At 42.5% G+C, this 22,603-nt stretch overlaps 1 protein-coding gene across 3 annotated transcripts in view; it reads left to right on the top strand.

Annotated features, from left to right (window-relative positions):
- Positions 1 to 22,603, top strand: part of HCN1 (hyperpolarization activated cyclic nucleotide gated potassium channel 1) — a 193,791-nt gene that overhangs the window by 157,090 nt on the left and 14,098 nt on the right. For all 3 annotated transcript variants that reach the window (XM_077347082.1, XM_077347083.1, XM_077347084.1), the window contains exon 6: positions 11,677 to 11,917. In XM_077347082.1, the coding sequence (XP_077203197.1) occupies positions 11,677 to 11,917 (241 nt within the window). The remainder of the gene's footprint in view (positions 1 to 11,676; positions 11,918 to 22,603) is intronic.

Genomic DNA, 22,603 nt, shown 5'->3' with positions numbered 1-22,603 from the left:
GTCCAAACATGCTTCTCTTTTTAAAGCACAAGTCTTTAAAAGCCAGTTTTCTATATTGTGCAACTCCTCTGGTCAGCTGTCAGTGAACCACCACCAAGAAACTGCTGGCAATTGCCCATTCTCACAGATGGAAAAGTTTACAATTGGTAGTCCAGGTCATTCAAACTACCCTTAAACAATTATTGTTCTTATTTTCACCTATGGATTTAACTGCAGTGCCATCTTAAGCTGAGTCAGTCAGTTTTACTTCTTTGGGGCAGGGGACCTGGTCAGATTTTGGAAAACGGCACACTGGGACCACAACATTCCTGTTTGGTTCATAGAACTGCTTAATGACAGGTGATACAGTGGCCTCTGAAGAGTCAACATTGGGCAGAACTCCCCCCCCCCTCAACAATATCTGTTCCACTATATATTTCTGGTAAGGCCTTGGAGGAGGAGAGTGTCTCATGGCTTAAGTGCCACACTTAACATTCACCCAGGGTGGCTGTCCCACCCCTGAGTGCCTCCTCCAACCAGCTTGCCTGTCTGTCCAGTGGCCAGCCAATTGCCTTCCATGCCCCACCCCTGACCACACCCTCCTCCTTCCACTTCCCTCTGAGGCTCAGAGTCTGCAGATCACTGCTGCATGAGAATTGCCCCTGCCAGTGAGTTCCCTAACAGCTGCCTGCAGCCTTTCCAGGTCCTGGGGGGAGGGAAAGGCATCTGCAGACTTCTTCCACCCCCCCCCCCCCGCCCAATCTAGTGCCCGTTGTATTCCTGAATGCAACAGGCTTGGCCCCTAGTTATATTTATTTCTCAATCACAGCACCATCTCTGGCCTGAGTAGCTGTTGTTATAAACAGTGAAATAAGTCTAGGCACTACCTACACAAGCCAAAGATATCCTTCAAAAAAAGATATCTGTCATGGCAGATAACACAGCTGTCATTGATACTAGCTATAAAAGGCAATTTGCACCAAAGGTTATTTTTTCATTTTGATCTTGAATCTTGCCTCCAGATTAAAATCTGCTATATGAAGTATGAGATGGCACTCAATTTTATATATTCATTTGACAGAGAACAGCTCTGCACGAGCATATAACTCATCTATCATACATTATTACAAATAGCTAGAGGTTAATGTTGTTATCATCAGTGTAAAAAGTTCTGAAGTATAGCGAGCTTATTTCATTGCACATAACAGCACTAATTTGTGCAAAAATTATAATAATGATGAATGCAAAATGTTGTCTTGTTGACATGTTCAAAATGGATTGATATGTTTCCATTTATGATCCCATCAGGAAGGTTTAGATCCTTTAAAGAAAATTAATGTATCCCATCTTGCGATACCAAATTAAGAATGCTGCTTCATTTGTTGAACAATAACCCATATGTTTAGACCAGCAGCTGACTTGGTCACACTGACAAATTGGAAGTAGCTGAATGAATTCTGGACGGCTCAGTATCAGCAAACGTACAGAGCCAAATATGGACTGAAATGAACATTTTGTACCAAAAAATTACAGTGATACAATTGCTTCAAGAGTTTTCTAAAGGTGACAGCTCGAGGAATGATGTCCCCTGGATACAGTGTTTGCACATTTCAGTAGTTTTTGTTTGTGTGTTTTGTTTTGTTTTATTTTGTTGCCGTTGTTGCTCATGCAGTATCATGCCACATATGCCAAGTGAACATATGCCACAAGCCAGTTAATGAACAAGCCTCCTGGTTCAGTTTGTGAACAAACCTCCTTTTTTGAATTGGTTGTCCGTTTTCCTAAAGTTGTCACATTTTTTATATTGTCCAAAGAATTGTCATGGCCAAATTGAAGAGTCAATAGTCTTAATTCTAAATAATGTTCCCGTTGTTTTTAAAGAAATATAGTTTAAAGCATTGTAAATCACACTTTTATTATTATTATTATTATTATTATTATTATTATTATTATTATTATTATTATTATTATTATTATTATTATTATTATTATTATTATATTTATATTTATATTTATATTTATATTTATATTTATATTTATATTTATATTTATATTTATACCCCGCCTCCCCCCGAAGGCTCGAGGCGGCTTACATAACCCCGTCCCCTAAAACCATAAAATGACAATAAAAACCAATAATTTACAGTAATTGTAACAGCGATGGCGTAATCTACTCATTTGCTCTCCGCATCCTCATCTACGGCGGGGGGTGACGCTCTCTACCACCAGTTTGTGAGGGGGGGGCTGATCTTCTTTCCGCCCGGCCTCAGTTATAAGCCTGGCGGAAGAGCTCCGTCTTACAGGCCCTGCGGAATGCTGGTAATTCCCGCAGGGCCCTCAGCTCTTCCGGGAGCTCATTCCACCAGGTTGGGGCCAGGACCGAAAAGGCCCTGGACCTAGTCGAGGCCAGGCGGGCTTCCTTGGGGCCGGGAACGACCAGTAGGTTAGCCCCCGCAGAGCGTAAAGCCCTGCGGGGGATATAGGGCAAAAGGCGGTCCCTCATATATGCTGGGCCTAGACCACGGATGGCCTTGAAGGTCAAAACCAAAACCTTGAACCTGATCCGGAAGGCGACCGGTAACCAATGCAGCTGCCTCAGAACTGGCTGGATGTGAGCCCTCCATGGTGTAGCTGTGAGGACTCTAGCATATATTGCATATATTCAGTACTATTCAGTACTATTGTTTTTTTAAGTATAGTCATTATTTTGCAATGCATATACATGCAGAGGATTTGAAAAAAAAATACCACTGGATCCAAAAGGACTAGCTAATTCAAATCAAAACTGAACGCTATTTCATATCGCTGTAGCACCAGAAAATTTAGAATTAAAATCCCCCTCCTTGTAGGACTATCTCCAGCTATGTGGTCTACTTTTAAATTATCTAGAGAATGGAGTTCTAGCCTTCCAAAATGGAGGGAGACATCTTTAGGCCCAGTACCTTGCGTCTTAGAAAGAATAATAAGTAAAACCTGGCCAAGTATGCTTTGCCATTCCTTAAATCAATTTCATGCCATTCAAAAATGTTTTGCCCTTTAGATGCATCGACATATTTTACTTGTGCTACTGAGCATATTAATGGTTCCATCATAATTTCATAGGCATAGCACCATTTTACATTTTCTTCAGATCATAACAAAACGACTGTTCCTATAATTCCAAATGTAGGAAGATGGTTTGGTGTTAGAAGAGGTGTTAGAACTTTTTAATTTAGATCAAAGTAAACATCTCAAGACTGAAGCATTTAGGAATGGCTTGCTTCTTTTGACTATAAATCCCCTTTCCCAAGGTCAAGTTTCTAACAGAATCATTGATGCTTTCAGCTGAACCTGACCACCATATAGCTGTTTTAAGTCCTCTTGAAGGCAGTGGGATATATTCAACACAGATAGAATCATAGAATCATAGAATAATAGAGTTGGAAGGGACCTCATGGGTCATCTAGCCCAACCCCCTGCACTATGCAGGACACTCACATCCCAATCACTCATCTACTGTAGTCAGATATAGTCAGAATGAACCTATTAAGTTTACCCTGGAAAATGTGAACATAATACTTGGCCATGTGGTTTATCATTATTGTGGATAAGCCATGTAGAGGGAAGGGACCACTGTTCGGTGACAAAGCAGCTTTTTTGGAATACTGAAGGTTCCAGGTTCAATCCTTAGCATCACCTTCAAAAAAGACTGGATAGCAGGTAATGTGAAATACTTCCACCTGTGATCCTTGAAAGGTGCTGCCATTTAGAATAGACTGTATTGACCTTGATGGATCAATGATCTTATTCAGGATAAGGCAGCTTCATTTGTCACAGAAGGTTTTGAGAAAAAGATGCTGAAATGAATACTTCTGAATTAGCAACAGTGGCTTCAGGACACATGAAAGAAAATATTTGTAAATTATGGAATTCTCTGCCAGTGGACTTGTTGTTGACTATGAAAGTGAGCTTGGTGTAGTGGTTAGGAGTGCGGACTTCTAATGTGGTTCTGCACTCCTGCACATGCAGCCAGCTGGGTGACCTTGGGTTCGCTACGGCACTGATAAAGCGGTTCTGACCGAGCAGTGATATCAGGGCTCTCTCAGCCTCACCCACCTCACAGGGTGTCTGTTGCGGGAAGAGGAAAGGGAAGGCAATTGTAAGCCACTTTGGGACTCCTTCGGGTAGAGAAAAGCGGCATATAAGAACCAACTCTTCTTCTTCTTCTATGAGCAAACACATCTTTAAAATGGCATTAGAAAAGTCCATAAAGAGCAGGGTCATCAGGGGGTACTGGCCATGGTGTCTCTATATTCAGAAGTACTAAAGCTTAATCCCAGTGTTAGGAAGCATCATCAAGGAAATGCATTGGTTCTGCATCCTGTTTGTTGGTTTGCCAGCACCACTAAATGTGAAACAGAATGCTGGACCAGATGGATCACTGATCTGATCCAGCAGGGGTCTTCATTTGTTCTTATACTTCAGAAGCCACACCTCAGAACCATCTCTGTTGTCAAAATTACTAGTAAAAGAACCATGAATACATAGCACAGTAGGAAAGACACATCTTGACTGTCTTGCACATTTACATTACATGTCACTTCCTGTCTCATGGCAACTATGCAGATCAGAAGCGCCCCAGGTGAGAATGCTCTTTAAAGATACAGCTCTCATTCTACCATACAAGTCATAAAGATAAGAGTTGCTGAAGCAAGGCAAAGTTAGCTTGTGAGAAAGAGGTTAATACCCTTTCTGAGCCATTATTTAAAGTTCAGAGCTGGCCTATTTTTAGATAGTAGTGTGAGAAGATGTTAGCTGAGAATAGCTACAGATCATGTCTCCTTGCAGAATATAGAACATTGGGACACTTCATTTCCAGAGAACATAATTGGTATTTGGAATGTAACCTCTGCTCTCAACCTTTTGTGAATTGTAAAAAGAGATTTGTTTTTAAACATACACACACACGGCTTTACATGAGCAATTCCGAACATTGAATGCAATAACAGGAACTTTCATGGAGTTGTTGGAAGCATTTTGGGGTGCAACTCATATAAAGTGATGCCCAGATACCCTTTCTATTGATATTACTTGGTAGGAAACCAGCCTTCAGCTGTTTGGTACCTCCAAAGCAGCACTTCAATCACACCTTGCATAGAGAAATAAAGAAGTTGCAATGACTCATGTCCGCTATGCTGCCATGCAGTATGTTTTTAGGTGAGTGCCCTGTCCTCAATCATGATTTCATTCATGTGGGAGTTGGCTGCCATTTGGCACCAGCAAGTCTCCTAAGTGCTTGGACAAATGAGAAAGTGAGACCTGAAAGTGAAAAGTGAGGGAGAATGTCTCCTTCTTCAGCCTGAGGTCCAAGAGTCAAAGCACTGGTACTAAATCCAACTGTGTATTATAGATGTTGTTCTAGCAATAGTTCAGTGGAGATGAAGATACAGGCCCCTCCCCTCCGGTAAAAGCAGTGGCTGGATATAGTGGCAAGTACTGTGACAGAGCTGAGGTGGTCCATGGTTCAAAAAGGCATGAGAGGTTTGTTGGGGAAAGACCTCTTGAGGAGAAGAAGGTTTTGGGAGGAGAGCTCAGGATCCAAATCTGAATCAGAAAACGGATGTTTCCCAGGGTGCATAGACAGATTAAGACACTTGGGGCTCCTCCTGCACATCTAAGGGGGCTCCTGGAAAAGTTCTAACTGCCTCCTCTGGTGATGTTAGGTGCCTCACTGTCTCCTTCTCCTCTGAATCTGTGGCTTCTTGGTCTGATGTTGGGTCTGTGTTCGGGTCTGTGACCTATCTGTTGGCCGTTATGCCATTCTCTTCTTTGGCCAGAGTCCAGTGATGGTGCTCAAGCTGAATCTCTGCTGGATATCCTCAGACCATTTTATTGAGACTCCTTGTGAGTTGATGCTGCTTAGGGGGAGGAGAAGTACACCTAACTGAGCACAGGATTGTTCTATATAACTCAGTTTTGATGTCTCTTGTGTGTGACCAACTATGAAATGTTAGGTCCCCTCTATCTTGAGCCTTCCATTCTTACATCATCCTTTTGGGCTGTAAATTCACATGAAGGGTTCTCTTCATTCTGCCCTGATTGAGAATGAGGAAGTTTTCCACCATCTGCAGTAGAGTAATAGCATTTCTCCCATTAATGGAGGCATGTCATTTCAATCACTGGCGTGTACTTTGTGTAGTGAGTGTAGGAGAACATTCAAGTGCTATAAAATCAACTGAAAATGTATTCACAGAAGTGAAGAGTGCGATACAAGCTTTAAAATAAGTCATACTACTTCACTGAGACAGAAGAAGCTGTTGCTGGTATCACTTAAAAATTGGGAAATAGACGTGCTTATATTTGTAATAATTTGTAATAATATGCTACACTGTCAGTAGTAACACAAAACAGTACACCAGCACAATGCAAGCATTTCATAATATTGGATCACTAGTGTAGGTGCTTGTGCGGAAGGGGACAATTAACGTATTCTCACCAAGACCGTTTATGCACTGGAGGTTTCATGCCGGGTTGCAGGCTGGAGTATTAGTTGTAGCAGTTTGCCCCACTTCTTCCTGCACCCACACGGGGGAGCATTTGGCCCGGTGCTCCTCATCTGCCCCCAATTTTTGCTCCTGCACAGGAGCTGGGGAAGTGAAGTTCCCAGTGCATAAACGGTCCAAGAGATATTTATGAATAGACTCCACTCATATTTGTTCCTAGGACTCAGTTAACACTACTCTGGTTGACGGTATATATTTTAGTGTTGAGCTGAAACCATCGGCATATGTTGTGGATCAGTTCTTTTCCTCCCTTTTTCTGGCAGTTGTGCACAGCCCTTGGTGAAATGTGTTGGCATACGAGGCAAAGATTCCTTCTTTCCAAGGCAACTTTTCAACATGTCCTGTCAACCTTAATTGACTAGCTCGGGTAGAATGCGGTGACTATTTGGGGTGGAATGCGAAGAGGATGAGCCTCTGAATGCCAAAGCATGTCCGTTGAGAGGAGTGCGGTGCAGCTAGACATCCTCCACATTCTGCTCAAAGTAATTATGCACGACTAGGACTGGATTGAGGCAAAACTCTTGCCGTCCAGTACTGGCAGGAAATGAAACAACCAGAGCAGAATGGTGAGGCTGAAAGCATTAGCCCAGCTGGCTAGGCAATAGAGGTCACATAGTAGGAGAGGTGAACAATGGCTGTGAACAGGTGCCGTGAAATATTCAAACATAAGATAGGGCAATCTTTTAAAAACTTTTTTTTTTCTGATCCCCAGTGGGGCAGGATTTGCACTATAAAAAATCCATTTTCTTTTCCTGTTGCAGTCTAAAAGCTGCCTCAGCAGCAGTATTTGAGGAGGGATGCAGGAAATAAGCAGGAACACGGGGACAGAAAAGCTATATATCATGAGCTGAGCTGTGATCATGGCACATACAAATTTCAAATAGCCAACTGAGCCGAGTTGGAAATGCAAAGATGAAGGCGGATTTAGGTGGGCAGCCAGGTTGATTTGAAGCAGCAGGACAAAGTTTGAGTCCAGTGACAGCTTTAAGACCAACTCAGTTTTATTCAAGGTATGAGCTTTTGTGTGTATGCACACTTTGGCAGATACAGTCAGATACAGAATATCTTCAACCATTACATGTTGTTGTTATTAGTTGCGAAGTTGAGTGTGTGTGTATTTGTTGTTGTTGTTGCTATGTGCGAAGTCATGTCCGACCCATCGCGACCCCATGGACAATGATCCTCCGGGCCTTCCTGTCCTCTACCATTCCCCGGAGTCCATTTAAGTTTGCACCTACTGCTTCGGTGACTCCATCCAGCCATCTCATTCTCTGTCATCCCCTTCTTCTTTTGCCCTCAATCGCTCCCAGCACTAGGCTCTTCCTTCTCATGAGGTGGCCAAAGTATTTGAGGTTCATCTTCAGGATCTGGTCTTCTAAGGAGCAGTCAGGGCTGATCTCCTCTAGGACTGACCAGTTTGTTCGCCTTGCAGTCCAATTACATATTGGGGTTCAAAAAGGCATTATTATTAAAGGGGGTTAATTATTATTAATTAAAGAGGGTTAATTGCCAGGAAGGGATAGTTAGCATAAACATGCATGAGTAAGTGGGCAATAATAGCTGAGTTTGGATAAAGGTTGTCATCAAGTTATGTGAATCGCTGTAAATAAGCCTACAAATACAAGAGTTAACAAACAGATGGGGGAAGTTTGAAGGCCAACACAGTTCAACTCTGGGTGCCAGCAGGAACAGAGAGACTAAGCATGTGCAGATGTATGCTCCTTCAGTTACATTGGAACAGACTGCCTGAAATGTTACACATAGGTAGGAGGGACTAGTTGGTAATTAGAGTAAACATGCATAAGTAACCAAGCAATAAATACAGCTTAGATTGGAATAGCGCATTTGGTAAGACATAGCAAGCAGTTTATTTAAGTGTTGTACCACTGGCCTTAACCTCTTACAGTAAATGAACTAAAACAACATTAGGAGCAATTTTTAAAAAATGTAAAATACAGAGTTACTATTAAGAGTAATAAATACAACATTCCTGGTTTAGAGATTGACTTGTACAGATGGAATGGATTTGTATTCTACCTGTTCTGTTGGAATGCAGCATGACTTGAAATAATCTAGTGCTAACAGTGTCATACAGTGGGCAGTAAAAGAGGTAGTGAGGAAAATCTTTGATATGATTGGAGGCACGTGGGCAGAAACGCTGATCTAAGGGATTTTTATTATATCTGCCCTGTAAATAGGCAGAGGCCATTGTTTGAAAATGGGCAGTCGTAAATGCTCTCCTTAATGGGGCACTGGAGAGGTCTGCTAGGTACCTTGAGAGAGATTTGGCTGTCTTAAAGTGAGTGAATCATCTGGAAAACCTGGAGTTTTGAATTGAGCCGATGTCATGCTTGCCTCCTTTTCAATTACCCATTTACGGATTGTTTTGAGGACCTCTAAAGTGGGGAAAACATACAGTTGCAAGACTGGGGTCATAACCTTGATCCAATATTTCTCCCTTGCCTAGAACTAGTGTCCAGCTGGCTTACAGATACATTTACCAATTTGTTGTAAAAACAAAACAAAACCAGGAGCCTTAGATGCATCCTCGTAGAGTCTGGCCTCGCTTCTTAAATGTCCTGCTGGAGTGCCCTGGGGAAGTCCTAAGATTTCCCTGATATAAAAGTGTTTTGGATAATGTCCAACTGCATTAGAGTATTTTGATTTCTGCCCCATACAATAGCTGGGGGATTACCTTGCCTAGAAAAGCCTTAATGGCCAGTACCACAAGCTGTCCCCCTCTGGAGGAGAAAAGCTTCAGGATAGCACCAGTTGTTTGGTGGTCAGACATTAAAGTGTTTTTTTTTTTAATAAGCCTGCCAGGACAGGGAGGCTTGAAAGGTAATGCCTAGGTACTCTGAAACAAGTTCCGTTTCTGGGTTTGAGAGCTGAGTGACTTAGTATGGGTAGTGAGATAAGAAGCCAATATCCCTGTTCATCTCAGTGGGTTCCATTGTCCTGAGTGTTGTAATAACTTGTAATTTAGCAGTCTTCAATTCCACTCTGTTTTGGAAATTAGTTTGCAATCCAACAGCTACTTTGAGGTCCCCCACTGAGTGCCTTGGGAGGCTGAAAAGTTCTCCTACAGGTTTTGTGATTTTTGATGTCAGATTTGTGCCCGTTTATCTTTTGGCATAGGTCTTGACCCATTTGCCCTATGTGGAGAACGTAAGGGCATTGTTGGCAATGGTATATGCAGTGTTTGAAGATCAGCAGGTGAATAAGCCTGAGATGGTGTAGTTGATGTTGTTAGGTCCAGCAGTTATGTTGTCTGGGTGAAAGTGGCACCAAAGTTGGCCTTGGTGTTTATTGCAAGTTCTGATTCTAGTGTCCATGTTCCAGTTAGATGCTGTATTATTGTGGGTGAGGTGTTGTTTGGGATAGAGGGGCTCTATGAGATAGGCCAGTTCATGAACTGAGGTTTATGGCAACACAACGGCACAAACTTTCAAGCAGTTCTTGGAGGCTTGTGGTAGATCATGGATATATTTCCAGATAGAAACATCAAAGCAATGGGGGATAGAATTATCCAGCCATGGAAACACATGTTTGTTTCAAACTAGCATTGCCGATTTCAAGTGTGCTTCCCCTTTGTCAGAGTTCCTTTGTGTTCACTCCTATTGAACAGCAATTGCAAAATCCCCCCCCACAGTTTGGGTTTCTTGTGTTACTTTGCTTTGAGAGCAGTCCTTTTAAGTTTGTAGCACCACACGGGCAATGGATTCTGCTAGACATTCTGTACAGCAGGGGTAGTCAAACTGCGGCCCTCCAGATGTCCATGGACTACAATTCCCAGGAGCCCCTTGCCAGCGAATGCTGGCAGGGGGCTCCTGGGAATTGTAGTCCATGGACATCTGGAGGGCCGCAGTTTGACTACCCCTGCTATACACTGAAGTGGTTGCACTGCAAACCCCACCCTCCTCAGACTCCATCCCCAAAATCCCCAGGTATTTCCCAAATCTAATCTATCTTTCTCTCTCTTGGATATAGACAGACAAATAGTTTCAGATTTTATTGCGTCCACCTTATTAATCATGTCGTTCCGTTCTTTGCCAATAGGTAAAGTGCTTAATGTATGAATTGTACCTTTTCCATAATTTGGCAAGACCCATTTTCAAAGATGTTTGTGGTGCTCAGGCTGTTAGAATACGATACTTCTTTAATTCAACACGGGCAATATTATCTTCCTTTCACTTGTACATGCAAGCAGAGAAGTACCGTCTTTCACTGGAAGTCTTCAAGCAAAGGTTGGATGCACACTTTTCTTGGATGCTTTAGGATGCTTGGGGCTGATCCTGCGTTGAGCAGGGGGTTGGACTAGATGGCCTGCATGGCCCCTTCCATGATTCTATGATTCTATTCTATGATCACTGGCAGTCTTCAAGCAAAGGTTGGATACACACTTTTCTTGGATGCTTTAGGATGCTTAGGGCTAATCCTGCGTTGAGCAGGGGGTTGGACTAGATGGCCTGCATGGCCCCTTCCATGATTCTATGATTCTATTCTATGATCACTGGCAGTCTTCAAGCAAAGGTTGGATACACACTTTTCTTGGATGCTTTAGGATGCTTAGGGCTGATCCTGTGTTGAGCAGGGGGTTGGACTAGATGGCCTGCATGGCCCCTTCCAACTCTATGATTCTGTGATTCTATGATTCTTTGGTAAATAACTTTTGAAGGCATGCGATATGTTGCCAGTACATTTCTTGAAAGCTCTTGTTTTTATCCTTGTTCATAATAATTGTATCGAGAGTCACAAATCACTATGTTCATGTTCAGAGGTGGTACACTATAATACTGTATTTTGTATTTGAGAAAGTGAAATTTGACTTACAAAACCTAATAGCCTGAATGATTTTGCCGTTCTCAGTAAATTGTTACTGATCTCAGATTTTGTTAACCTAATCTCTTAAAGGCTATGGGGGTGGATGGTTATGTTATGTACAATGGTTAAACCAGATAGTCATTAGTTTCTTGCAGCTCACTTGTGGTGACTCCGTTACTTATTTTTCTTTCGAAAAAGTTTGTGCCACCTCTCCGGAGATTTCCCCATGGTATTTCACCAAAAATAGTCCAGCTGTTGAAAAGCCCAGCCAAAGCATTAAAACAGCATAAGACACTTAACAGCTGAAATTCTCATCCTCTTCCAATTTTAGGAGATCGTCAACTTCAACTGCCGGAAGCTTGTCGCCACAATGCCACTCTTTGCAAATGCTGACCCAAATTTTGTTACTGCCATGCTGAGCAAACTGCGGTTTGAGGTGTTCCAGCCTGGAGATTATATTATCCGAGAAGGAGCTGTGGGGAAGAAGATGTATTTCATTCAACATGGAGTTGCTGGTGTCATCACTAAATCCAGTAAAGAGATGAAGCTGACAGATGGGTCCTACTTTGGAGGTGAGTGCAAAGGAAACATATGGTGTAGTGCAGAAAGAGGGAATGTTCCTGCCTTCCCCCATCCAGTGTACGTCAATTCCAATTTTGGGTGTCTGAGTAGTATCTGGAAGACCCAGGTTCAAATCCCCACTTGGCCATGGAAGCTTCCTGGATGACCTTGAGCCAGTCATAACCTCAGCCTACACTACTGGATTGTTGTAATGATAAAATGAGAGCAATGTAAACGGCTTTCAGTCACTACGGGGAAAAAAGGTGGGGAGTTTTAAACAGAAGCTGGATAGCCATCTGACGGAGAGGCTGATTCTGTGAAGGCTCAAGGGGGGGTGGAAGGTTACAGGGGATGAGCGATAGGATTTTGAGTGTCTTGCAGAGTGCACGGGGTTGGACTAGATGACCCAGGAGGTCCCTGTCAACTCTATTATTCTATGCTTCTATGAGTAAATGAAGAAATAAATATTGTATGTAGTTGACAACTAATCTCACTCATTGATGGTTATGTCGTAGAGACTCTGGAACTTTTTCCCACTGCAGAAGTTAAATTAGAATAGCAAAGATCATAAGACAGCTAATATTATCTATCAGGGACTGAATGGAGCATTCCATTCTGGAAATATTTGGGCTCTGCATAGAAATATAACAGACATTCAGCTACCCTGTATATACCATGGTATTTTAGCCTAGTTTCTGATTAAGTTCCCAAAATGGAAAACAAGAAATGCAAAACCCAGCAATAAAATCAATTTTACATATATGTATGCATGCATGTAAAAGCATGCAGGTCAGTAAAAGCACATATTTTGTGTACCAGTTAGTGCATTTGTGGAAAGATTTGCCAGCTAAGTGTAATACTTTTTGGCATTTAACATAATGGGTATTAGAAGAAGAAGAAGAAGAAGAAGAAGAAGAAGAAGAAGAAGAAGAAGAAGAAGAAGAGTTGGTTCTTATATGCCGCTTTTCCCTACATGAAGGAGGCTCAAAGCGGCTTACAGTCGCCTTCCCATTCCTCCCCCCACAACAGACACCCTGTGGGGTGGGTGAGGCTGAGAGGGCCCTGATATCACTGCTCAGTCAGAACAGTTTTATCAGTGCCGTGGCGAGCCCAAGGTCACCCAGCTGGTTGCAGGTGGGGGAGCGCAGATTCAAACCCGGCTCGCCAGATTAGAAGTCCGCACTTCTAACCACTACACCAAACTAAACTCATAAATGCTTATTTGTCACAAAATATTTCGTATATATTTGGTATTCTCCAAAAAGTTCAAAAAGCTCTGTTGTTTTTGCGGGTAAAGAGTCATTTCCATTTATTTTCCCATCACTGAAATGCCCAAAATATGTACGCGGTGAAGCCTCTCACAGTTAGCAACTAAAAGCCAGACAATTATGCCAGCGCTGAGTTAGAAGAAGAGCAGCCTTATCACCAGGTAAGCAATCAGCCCTGTCTCCTCAAGTATAGAGTGCTTACAGATAAATACCAAAATTGCTCTGTGTCATTTTCAGCTGGGCCTTTCAGCTGAATTCCGTTGTTGCTTCTGAAGGCTCAGACTTGGCATCATGCACAGTCATATGTATCTTTTCCTGTACTTTTTCTCTACAAAACTAAAGGCAACCCAGGGAAACAATGAGTTTATGAGGAGGGGACTCAGCGCCTGACTTCCTCTCTTCGGGGTAGTTTTTCTGCTGAAATTCCAGTACAAATGAGCTCCCAAGAGACCTGGTAGAATGAGCTCCCAGGAGAGCTGAGGGCCCTGACAAAGCTGTCAAGAGTTCCGCAGGGCCTTTAAAATGGAACTCATCCACCAGGTCTATGGTTGAGGCAGGCTTAATAAGTTCAATGGGCCCCCTCAGGCTCCGCTTTAACTTTGAGAGCTTTGTTGGACCAATGTGGGACGAGGGAACTTGCCATCTTAGTTTTTGTGGGAATAACGCTGTTTTTAGGGTGGGGGTTTTATGGAAATTTTTTATTCTTATGTAACCCGCATTGAGTCCCAGGAGGAAGGTGAGCTATAAATTCAATAAATGAATTGCAGTAGTCCAAACTCCAGGTGACCATTCCGTGGATCAATGTGGCTAAGTCTGACCCAGACAGATAAGGAACCAGCTTATGGGCCTGGCGTAGGTGAGAAATTGCTGTCTGTGATACAATGAATAAGAAATGAATATCCACTGTGAAAAATTACTATGTTTTAATATTAGATTGCATGTAATTCTGCAGTAGTTGCACTGCCTACTAATTAGTCTCTGGATCTAATTTAAGATATTAACCTTTAAAGCCTCAGTGTTCTGAGACCCTCATGCATATGGGACCATCTGTCCTGTTACAAACCCCTGCACTCCCTTCCGCCGTGCTCTAGGTGCCTTTTGCAGATGCCTGGCCCCAGGATGGTTCAGTTAGCTTTCACCAGGGGAAGGCACCTACCCTCTGTGGAGTGCACTCTCAGATGATACCCATGCCCTGCTGGACTTTTTTAGCCACAGGGCATACAAAATTGAATTGCCTAGGTTGACCTTTGGAGGGTAACCACATGTTTGGGTTGTTTTAATAGTGGTATGATGATAACCACCTATTTTAATACTCTAACATTAATATTTCATATTTGGTTTTAATGCTGTAAGTTGCAACAAGACCCTTTGGAGGCGTGGCAACTAATAAATCAAATATTTGCCCTGGCTCAATTGGCCCAGGGCCATCCAACCTCATTAGATCTTAGAGGCTAAGTAGAGTTGGCCCTGGTTAGTACTTGAAGGGAGATCACCAAGGAAGGTGGTGATTACGGTGGTGGTTATGCAGGGAGAAGCAAACTATCAGTGTTCGTTTCCTGCCTTGAAACCCTTAGAGCAGTGTTCCCCAACCCCCGGGCTACGGCCCAGTACCAGGCTGTGGACCCCTCGGTACCAGGCCGCATCGGGGGGGGGGAGGGAGTTGTGGGCACCAGTGCACCACCAGGCCACCTCCCTCCCCCCCCCTCGTGGCACGGCACTCACTGCGCCAAGAGTGATCAGCCACTTCGGCAGCTGAATCGCTCAAGCCCAAGGGAGAGGGAGGACCGGGGAGCAGGAGGGGAGGGAGAGCAGTGCTCCCCCTCTCCCCCCCTCCCGCCGGTCCCCAGCCTGAAAAAGGTTGGGAACCACTGCCCTAGAGGATCACCATAAGTAAGCTATGACAACGGCACTTTCCACCACTATTTAAAATATATATAAGCTTTTCACAGTGCCTAAGGCAGCTTTCACAATATAAACATATGCAGTTAAAACAGGGAAAGTGCATAAATGAAAATATAACTGCAACAAATATCACTATCAGCTGCCAATCTCTTACCTGCTGCATTCTGCATCAGCTGTAGCTTCCATATTGCCATCAAGAGTACATAATGTTACACTATCGCAGATATGATGCCTATATGATGCCCCATATTTAGACACATGCAACTGTTTGTGTTATTTAAGACAGTAGCTTGAAATGCTCATTCTTACACACACTGTACTGGAAATTTGCAACCATCCTCAACAGAACTGCAAATAAGAGTCATATTGCATGCATTAACATGTGGGTGCACATCAGTACCCAATCTATACATATATTTCCAATGGATTCTGTGTAATAACTTGACCAATGGGACTGTTCTTTTGATGGCATACATTTGGCTTAGTGACTTATGAAAGATTAAATTTGCTGGATCTTGGTTTTAATCCATGACTGGTACAGTGACCAAATTCCCAGTATCATGTGGGTTTCAGCTAAATCACCCTTAAGCCTTATTCTTGAGCCATTCCATAAAAAGAGACAATTTCTAATACTGTAAATTCCATTTGGTTTTATTTGTCTGTTTGTTCGATTTATATCCTGCCACTCCCCGGAGGTCACAATATAATATAATATATAGCAAAAGGTAAAGGTATCCCCTGTGCAAGCACTGGGTCATGTCTGATCCTTGGGGTGACGCCCTCTAGCGTTTTCATGGCAGACTCAATACGGGGTGGTTTGCTAGTGCCTTCCCCAGTCATTTCCGTTTACCCCCCAGCAAGCTGGGTACTCATTTTACTGACTTCAGAAGGATGGAAGGCTGAGTCAACCTTCAGCCGGCTGCTGGGATTGAATTCCCAGCCTCATGGGCAGAGCTTTCAGATTGCATGTCTGCTGCCTTACCACTTTGCGCCACAAGAGGCTCTAATATATAGTACATACATAAAATCTCCCAATAAAACACCCTTAATGCTAAAAGCCGCAGTTCAAGACATAAAGCGACAAAAAAGTTATAAAAATCTCTATTATCACCCCATTAGAAATGTGCAAGGTTGCTTACATGTCTTGATTGAAATCTAGCCTCCCCTTACCCAGACATGTCAATTGGTTATTGTCTGATCTTCTGAAAGAACAGTTTAGGTTGGCTAGTTAAATTAGATAGGCTGCTATGTATAAGGTTTCCTGACAACAGTGGCTAATTTCTAGTGTGCTTAACATAGGTGGGAGTGAGTTATGTCCTGTTACGGGAAGCATTCTCCCGGCAAAATTGCCAGCTAAAATTTCAGACATGACTAATAATTAGTTTCAGTACTACATGAAGCATTGTGGAATAGCAGTAAAAACTGTAGTTTGGAAATTGCTCTCTTTTGAGCGAGCAGCAAACATGAATTGTAGCAACATCAAGAATACAGGAAAACAGGGCAGGTGTTCAATTCAAGCACTTCTGGCTGGAAACTAAGCAGAGTAAAAGCAGCTGAGTTGTTTTGGCAGTAGTGGTTTATTATGGATCTTCACGCCATTGGTCAGTTTCAGTTTAATTCCCGTGAAAGAACACTTGCATAATTTTATGGTTGGAGGTCACCACAACATGAGGATCGTGTCATTTAGGAAGGTTGAGAATCACTGCATTAGACCAAACTCACAGCTTCAAGAGGAAATCCTAGAGCAGGGTCCTAGAGCACAAGTCAGAGACAAGGAACCAGTCCCAGATGCAGGCTGCCAAGTCAGTAACTAACAGACATGTTGCTGCCACACAGTTCCATCCTTTCTGTTTTCTGTGAGAGGGTTAATAGATACTTTGACATAGGGCCATTAGGACTGATGCTGAACTTAATAAAGTTTTGTTAATCGTCTATCTTCTCCTGCTTCTTCACCTAGTAAACACAGTTGCTTTAGAGCATGGGTAGTCAACCTGTGGTCCTCCACATGTTCATGGACTACAATTCCCATAAGCCCCTGCCAGCAAACGCTGGCAGAGACTCATGGGAATTGTAGTCCATGGACATCTGGAGGACCACAGGTTGACTACCCCTGCTTTAGAGAACAGATTATATGGCATTATACCATGTAGAGTCCAGTAGCACCTTTGAGACCAACAAAGATTTATTCAGGGCGTGAGCTTTCGAGTGCAAGCACTCTTCGTCAGACTATGATCTTCTTACATGACAGGGAATATATAGCAAAAATCAATTCTGTTACATCAGTAGACTGTGTCACAACCATTCATTCTTTGTATTGTACTTTACCCATAAAAGATCAACTCAGTGAATATCTCTATTATTTTGATAAGTAGTTAATGTCACTAGAACATAAATCTCTCTTATTTTTAAAAAGCACTCCTGTATCTTAGGGATATTATTTTGTTTCCAGTTTCCTAATTTGCCTGGCATAAGCATTTTTTTTTAATGAACGTATACATTTCAATTAATTTTTTTTTTAAATGAACGTATACATTTCAATTAAAAAAAACAGTTAAACAAAGAAAAAATTTAACAGCTTTGGGAACAAATATTATTTTAAAATCCAGCCCATATTGCCATAGGGAAATCAAAACAATGTATGATAAATAAAACATGCAGGCTGGGTTGCCTAAAAGCAGGTAGGAGTTCTCCTGGAATTGCACCAGATGTCACAGCTACAGCGATTAATTTCCCAAGAGAAATCGGTAGCTTCTGAGGGTAGATTCTATGGTATAACATTTTTGCCTAACTGCATCCCTTCCCCAAACTCCACAGTACCCAAGCATCACCCTTACACCTTCAGGAATTTCCCAAGCTGGAATTGACAGTCCTCTATGCAAGAGATTAATAGGCAGGCTCAAAACTAAATTATGAAAAGAGAATCTCTGCTGAAAATAGATAAATTGAGTCTTTTCCATATGCATATGTAACGGGTGCCAAGACATTTTCTATTAAAATGACTACAGATGTGTCTGTTCCAACAATATGTTCCATCCAATATTCCTGCCTGCCTTCATTTAGGAAACATTTAACAAGTCAAGCCATAGTGTCTGCGTTGGGACTTGTCGAAAATCGAGAGCGTGTGGATCGTTTGTTTTCATGCACTGCAAAACTCAGACTTAACACTTCAATCCGCAAACTATTTAAGCCAACAGACTTGCCAAGAAGTCAGTTGTGTTTTCAAAATCTCAGAAATGTTCTGCACATTGCAGCTGTGTCTTCTTCCGTATTTCCTGAATACGGTGGAAGCCAACTAAGCAAAACAGTATAAATATTTTCATCTTCCTCTCCTAGCAGCCTTCATTTCACTGAGAACCACCACTCAGTGTGTCCTGGCTCGGTAGCACTGAGCAGCTTTAAATAAAGGAGGATGGCCTCGATTCCCTCAATCAGTGTAAAGAAGAAAGGTGTACGCAAGATGATCCCAAGATGTAGGTTAGCTGGTCCCATGAATACAAGAGGACATAGATGGCTACAAACTGAATCAAGGTTGACAATCTCAAGGGGCGACCGGCAGTTCTGTTGGAATTGCAACTATTCTCCAGACCACAAAGATCACTTTCCCTGGAGGACTCTATGGCAGGGGTAGTCAACCTGTGGTCCTCCAGATGTCCATGGACTACAATTCCCATGAGCCCCTGCCAGCATTTGCTGGCAGGGGGCTCATGGGAATTGTAGTCCATGGACATCTGGAGGACCACAGGTTGACTACCTCTGCTGTAGGATACATTTTATTTGGTCTTCAGTTAGAGTGATTTTAAATAACTCATGGGAATTGTAGTCCATGGACATCTGGAGGACCACAGGTTGACTACCTATGGCATCCGATCCCCTGCTGGTCTCCTTCTTCTCCCTCAACTTTGCCCTCTCCAGCCACTTCCCCCAGATCTCAAGGAAATGTTCTAGGAGTTTTCAAACCTAAACTGAATTCATAAACCCTGCAGAAACAAGATTATAGGATTCCGGATTGGTGTCTAAGACAAAATAAATGCTGTAACATGTTATTACAGTGACCAATTCCTTCCTACATTTATTTAGCACAGAGTGGGAAATCTGTATTCTTGAAGTTTTGTTCTTGCTGTTTTTAAATGCTCTCTAATGAAATGGGTGGAAGGAAAAAATGGTTCATAAACAGATTCAATAGTAAAATGTAATGATTTCCTAGTTTGGCTGTATTTAAGAAGGGGAGGAGGAAGAGGAAGAAGAATCAGCCAACCAGTAGTGTTGCCTGTTTCCCAGTAGTGCATATTTAAGCCAACAAATAAGCAAAACTGGCCTAAAACTCACTGAGTCTTCTGCTTCCTCCGTTTGATAAAAGCTACCATATGGCCTAGATAGCAGCTTGCCCATTTAGACAGCAACATAAAATGCCTGGAACATGATGAAACACCCACTTCTCCCTGAGAAATTTAAGCTGAAGTCAGCTTTCCTCAGCTTGAAGGGTGTAATTCATTACGGTTTTTAATCTGTAATTCTGTAGCAGATGATGAAAAGGCTGGGCATGGCTTGGTCAAAGCAGGGCTATACAAATGGCATTTCACACACAATGTGCAAGAGCTTGGCCAATCCAAACAGAACTTCAGTTATATTTTATCTGAATGCTGCAGGGCAATCTTTACGGAAGTGGTTTTTGTGGGGGGGGGGGGGGTTAGAAAATCAACAAGCCAGAACTGTACTACCAAACAAACCTGTTTATTCATAACTGTACGAGAAACCGTACTTGTGAAACAACCCGCCCCCTCCGGAAACGCATTTTAAAGTCCCTTCCATAGGAAACATGATCAGTGACAGATTTGGAGCACAAAATGTTCAGAATGTTCTGGGCTAGGCTGTCCTGTTTTCAGAGTTTCCCTTCACAATTTGGCATTGGCTTGTCCACTAACAATGAGCGCTAATTAATGGGAATTCAAAGACAGGTAGAGATAGCATACCTGGGCAAGGGCTGAAACACTGTTGGCCTTTGACAGAAGAGAAAGATTGTTTTTATTCAGGGCTGAGAAAAAAACAAGTTTCTGTTTGAGGCCTGGCTGGCAGGAAGTAGATTTGAAAGGGACTGAACTTGCCTGTTTTCCTAGTAGTGCATGTTTCAGCTGGTGAAAGTGCAAAATGGCAACTCTTTAAACATGTTCCAGATTTGCTTTTAGGGACTGCTTTCCTAAGGATGCTGGCCTTCAGTCAGGACCTGTAGATCCATGGGCACTACAGTTCATCTCAAGATTACAGAAATCGGTGCTCCTGGAGAAAAAAAAATGCCTTGGAGAGTAGACAGGATGCCATTGTACCCCACTGAGGTTCCAGACTCCAGTCCTAAATCTCCAGGAGTATCCCAACCTGGAGCTGGCAACCCTATCCCTCCACCTCCTACCTGCGGATAAGGGGAACCTGGCAACTCTAATTTCCTGTTTGGAGACATTGGGAGCCTGAAACAGAGTGAAAAATGTTAATCATTCCCTGCATTTTAAGACAGCACGAATCTGCCTCTCCCTTCTTTCATGTTAAAATGGAAACGAGATGCCGTCTATGCAGTGTGTGGCCAGATCATCCCTAGAGTTTTCGTCTCCCTTTCAGTCCTGTGCCCATACTACTGCCAGAAGGCAACTGCATGCTGGTTATGTTGCTCGTTTATTTTCAGATTTTAATTTAATATTGACGTGATGTTGTGAGTTAAGTAATTACTTTGAGAAGCGTAATTTTATATGGGAAATTACGTGGCAGTAATTGGATCAGTGTAACATTGTCAGCCAGGCATTGCAATACCACTTGGAGTGGCTGGTTCTCTGAAAGGGTTGTAGAAAGAGGAGACAAAAGAGAGGCTCACACCCGCTCCAGAGAGCTACATGCACTTCCTTCCCCTAAATAATAGTTCTTTGAGTGACACCGAAGCAATTTCTTCTGAGGAAAAAATGGAGAATTGATTTTTGACTAGAAAGGTGGCGGGGATCAAAGTTGGCTTAAGAGATTGAGGCCATCCTTGTTCCCTTATTGAAAGCCTTAAATGTAAGACTATCATACCCTAAATCTAACAATTAGCACTCACATGCCTGCCCTCAGTGTTGTGGCAATGCAGATGCAGTGTTGTAGAGTTGCTGTTGGTCATCTCCATTTTATAGGTCCTAAGCAACATGGTATTAATCTTAATCTGTTTACACATCATACTTTGCATCTACGGAATAGCGAATGCTAAACGCCCACATGGGGAAAATTCATTACTCAACAAGTAATTAATTCTTGAAGTTCAGTGCCAATGGACATAGTGTTTGTCACAAGCATAGATGGCTTTAAAAGGCTTCTAGATAGATTTATGAAAGATAGGCAATCAAGGGAAATACAGGAAATACAGGGTTAGTACCTCACAGAGTCTGAGAAATGTTGAGCGACAGACTGTTCAAATGGAATTCTGTGGAGAAGATGTTCAAACAGAATTTTGACAGCTGAAGAAGAAACAGTTTAGCACCGATTGAGGACTAGGAAGGAGGCAAGAAGAGTGAGAGGTTCATAGAAGATCCCTATTGAAGCTGAAAAGGGACTGTGCTTCTAGTGAAGAGGAGTGATCCCTGCTCAGTGAAAAGGTAGATAGCTGTAAAGAGAAGGGTGGTCCTTTGCTCTGTACATATAGAAGGATTCTGGGAACTTGGTTGTATGTTCCTGCCTTCTAAATGTGAGGTGTAAGTGATGTACAGAAACTTACACTTGTTAAAGCAGAAACTGAAAAGAAAGCCTCTCCCCAAAGTTTCAAAGACCTTGTTCAAAACCAAAAACCGTTTGTTGTTAGCAACATATTATCTGGATTTAATGTGTTTGCAATGTTACCACAGTTTTTATTATTGGTTCACTTCATGCATCCTATTCTTGATTGCTCTGAATAAGTTAAATAAAACATTTTGTTTATTCTGAACTGTCAAAAATCTCTCCTGTGCCATTTCAGAAGTTAAATATAAGAAGGCGATTTTAGTCTCTTTCCTTAGTACCCTGGGCTGGGACATCATCAAAATATATATGTTCAAGCAACTGGGTGGGACAGCCATGGACAAGCAAATAGATATAGGGACTGCTCGGCAAGAAGAAATAAAGGGAAAATCCTGTGCATTAGCGAGAGAAGAGATTGGGATCACCATACAGGCTACTAATCATGGTAAATTTCAGAGAGCGTCTCTGTGTTGGTCTGCCGTAGAACCGCAGGATCTGAGTCTAATAGCATCTTGGAGATCAAGAAGATGCTGTGAGCTTTTGAGAGTCAAAGCTTCCTTTACTCATAGCCATATTCAGAAGGAGTGAACATCTTAAGTCCATTGCTAGGAGGCAACATCAGGAAAGGACTTTGGCTTCTATACCTTGTTTGTTGGTCCTCTGGGGCAATTGGATGTTTGCTCAGAGAAATGGGATACAGGACTAGATGGACTACTGGTCTGAGGTAGCAGAGTTCTTCTTAAGTTTTTATGATGGTGTTTAAAGAAGAGTTATGCAATTGGAGCTGGCCTCAGAGTGCCT

The sequence above is a fragment of the Paroedura picta genome, chromosome 7 (assembly GCF_049243985.1).
Source record: "Paroedura picta isolate Pp20150507F chromosome 7, Ppicta_v3.0, whole genome shotgun sequence".
NCBI classification, from domain to species: Eukaryota; Metazoa; Chordata; class Lepidosauria; order Squamata; family Gekkonidae; genus Paroedura; species Paroedura picta.
The sequence above is the reverse complement of the archived record's forward strand: the minus strand, read 5'-3'. Positions and strand labels throughout refer to the sequence as shown.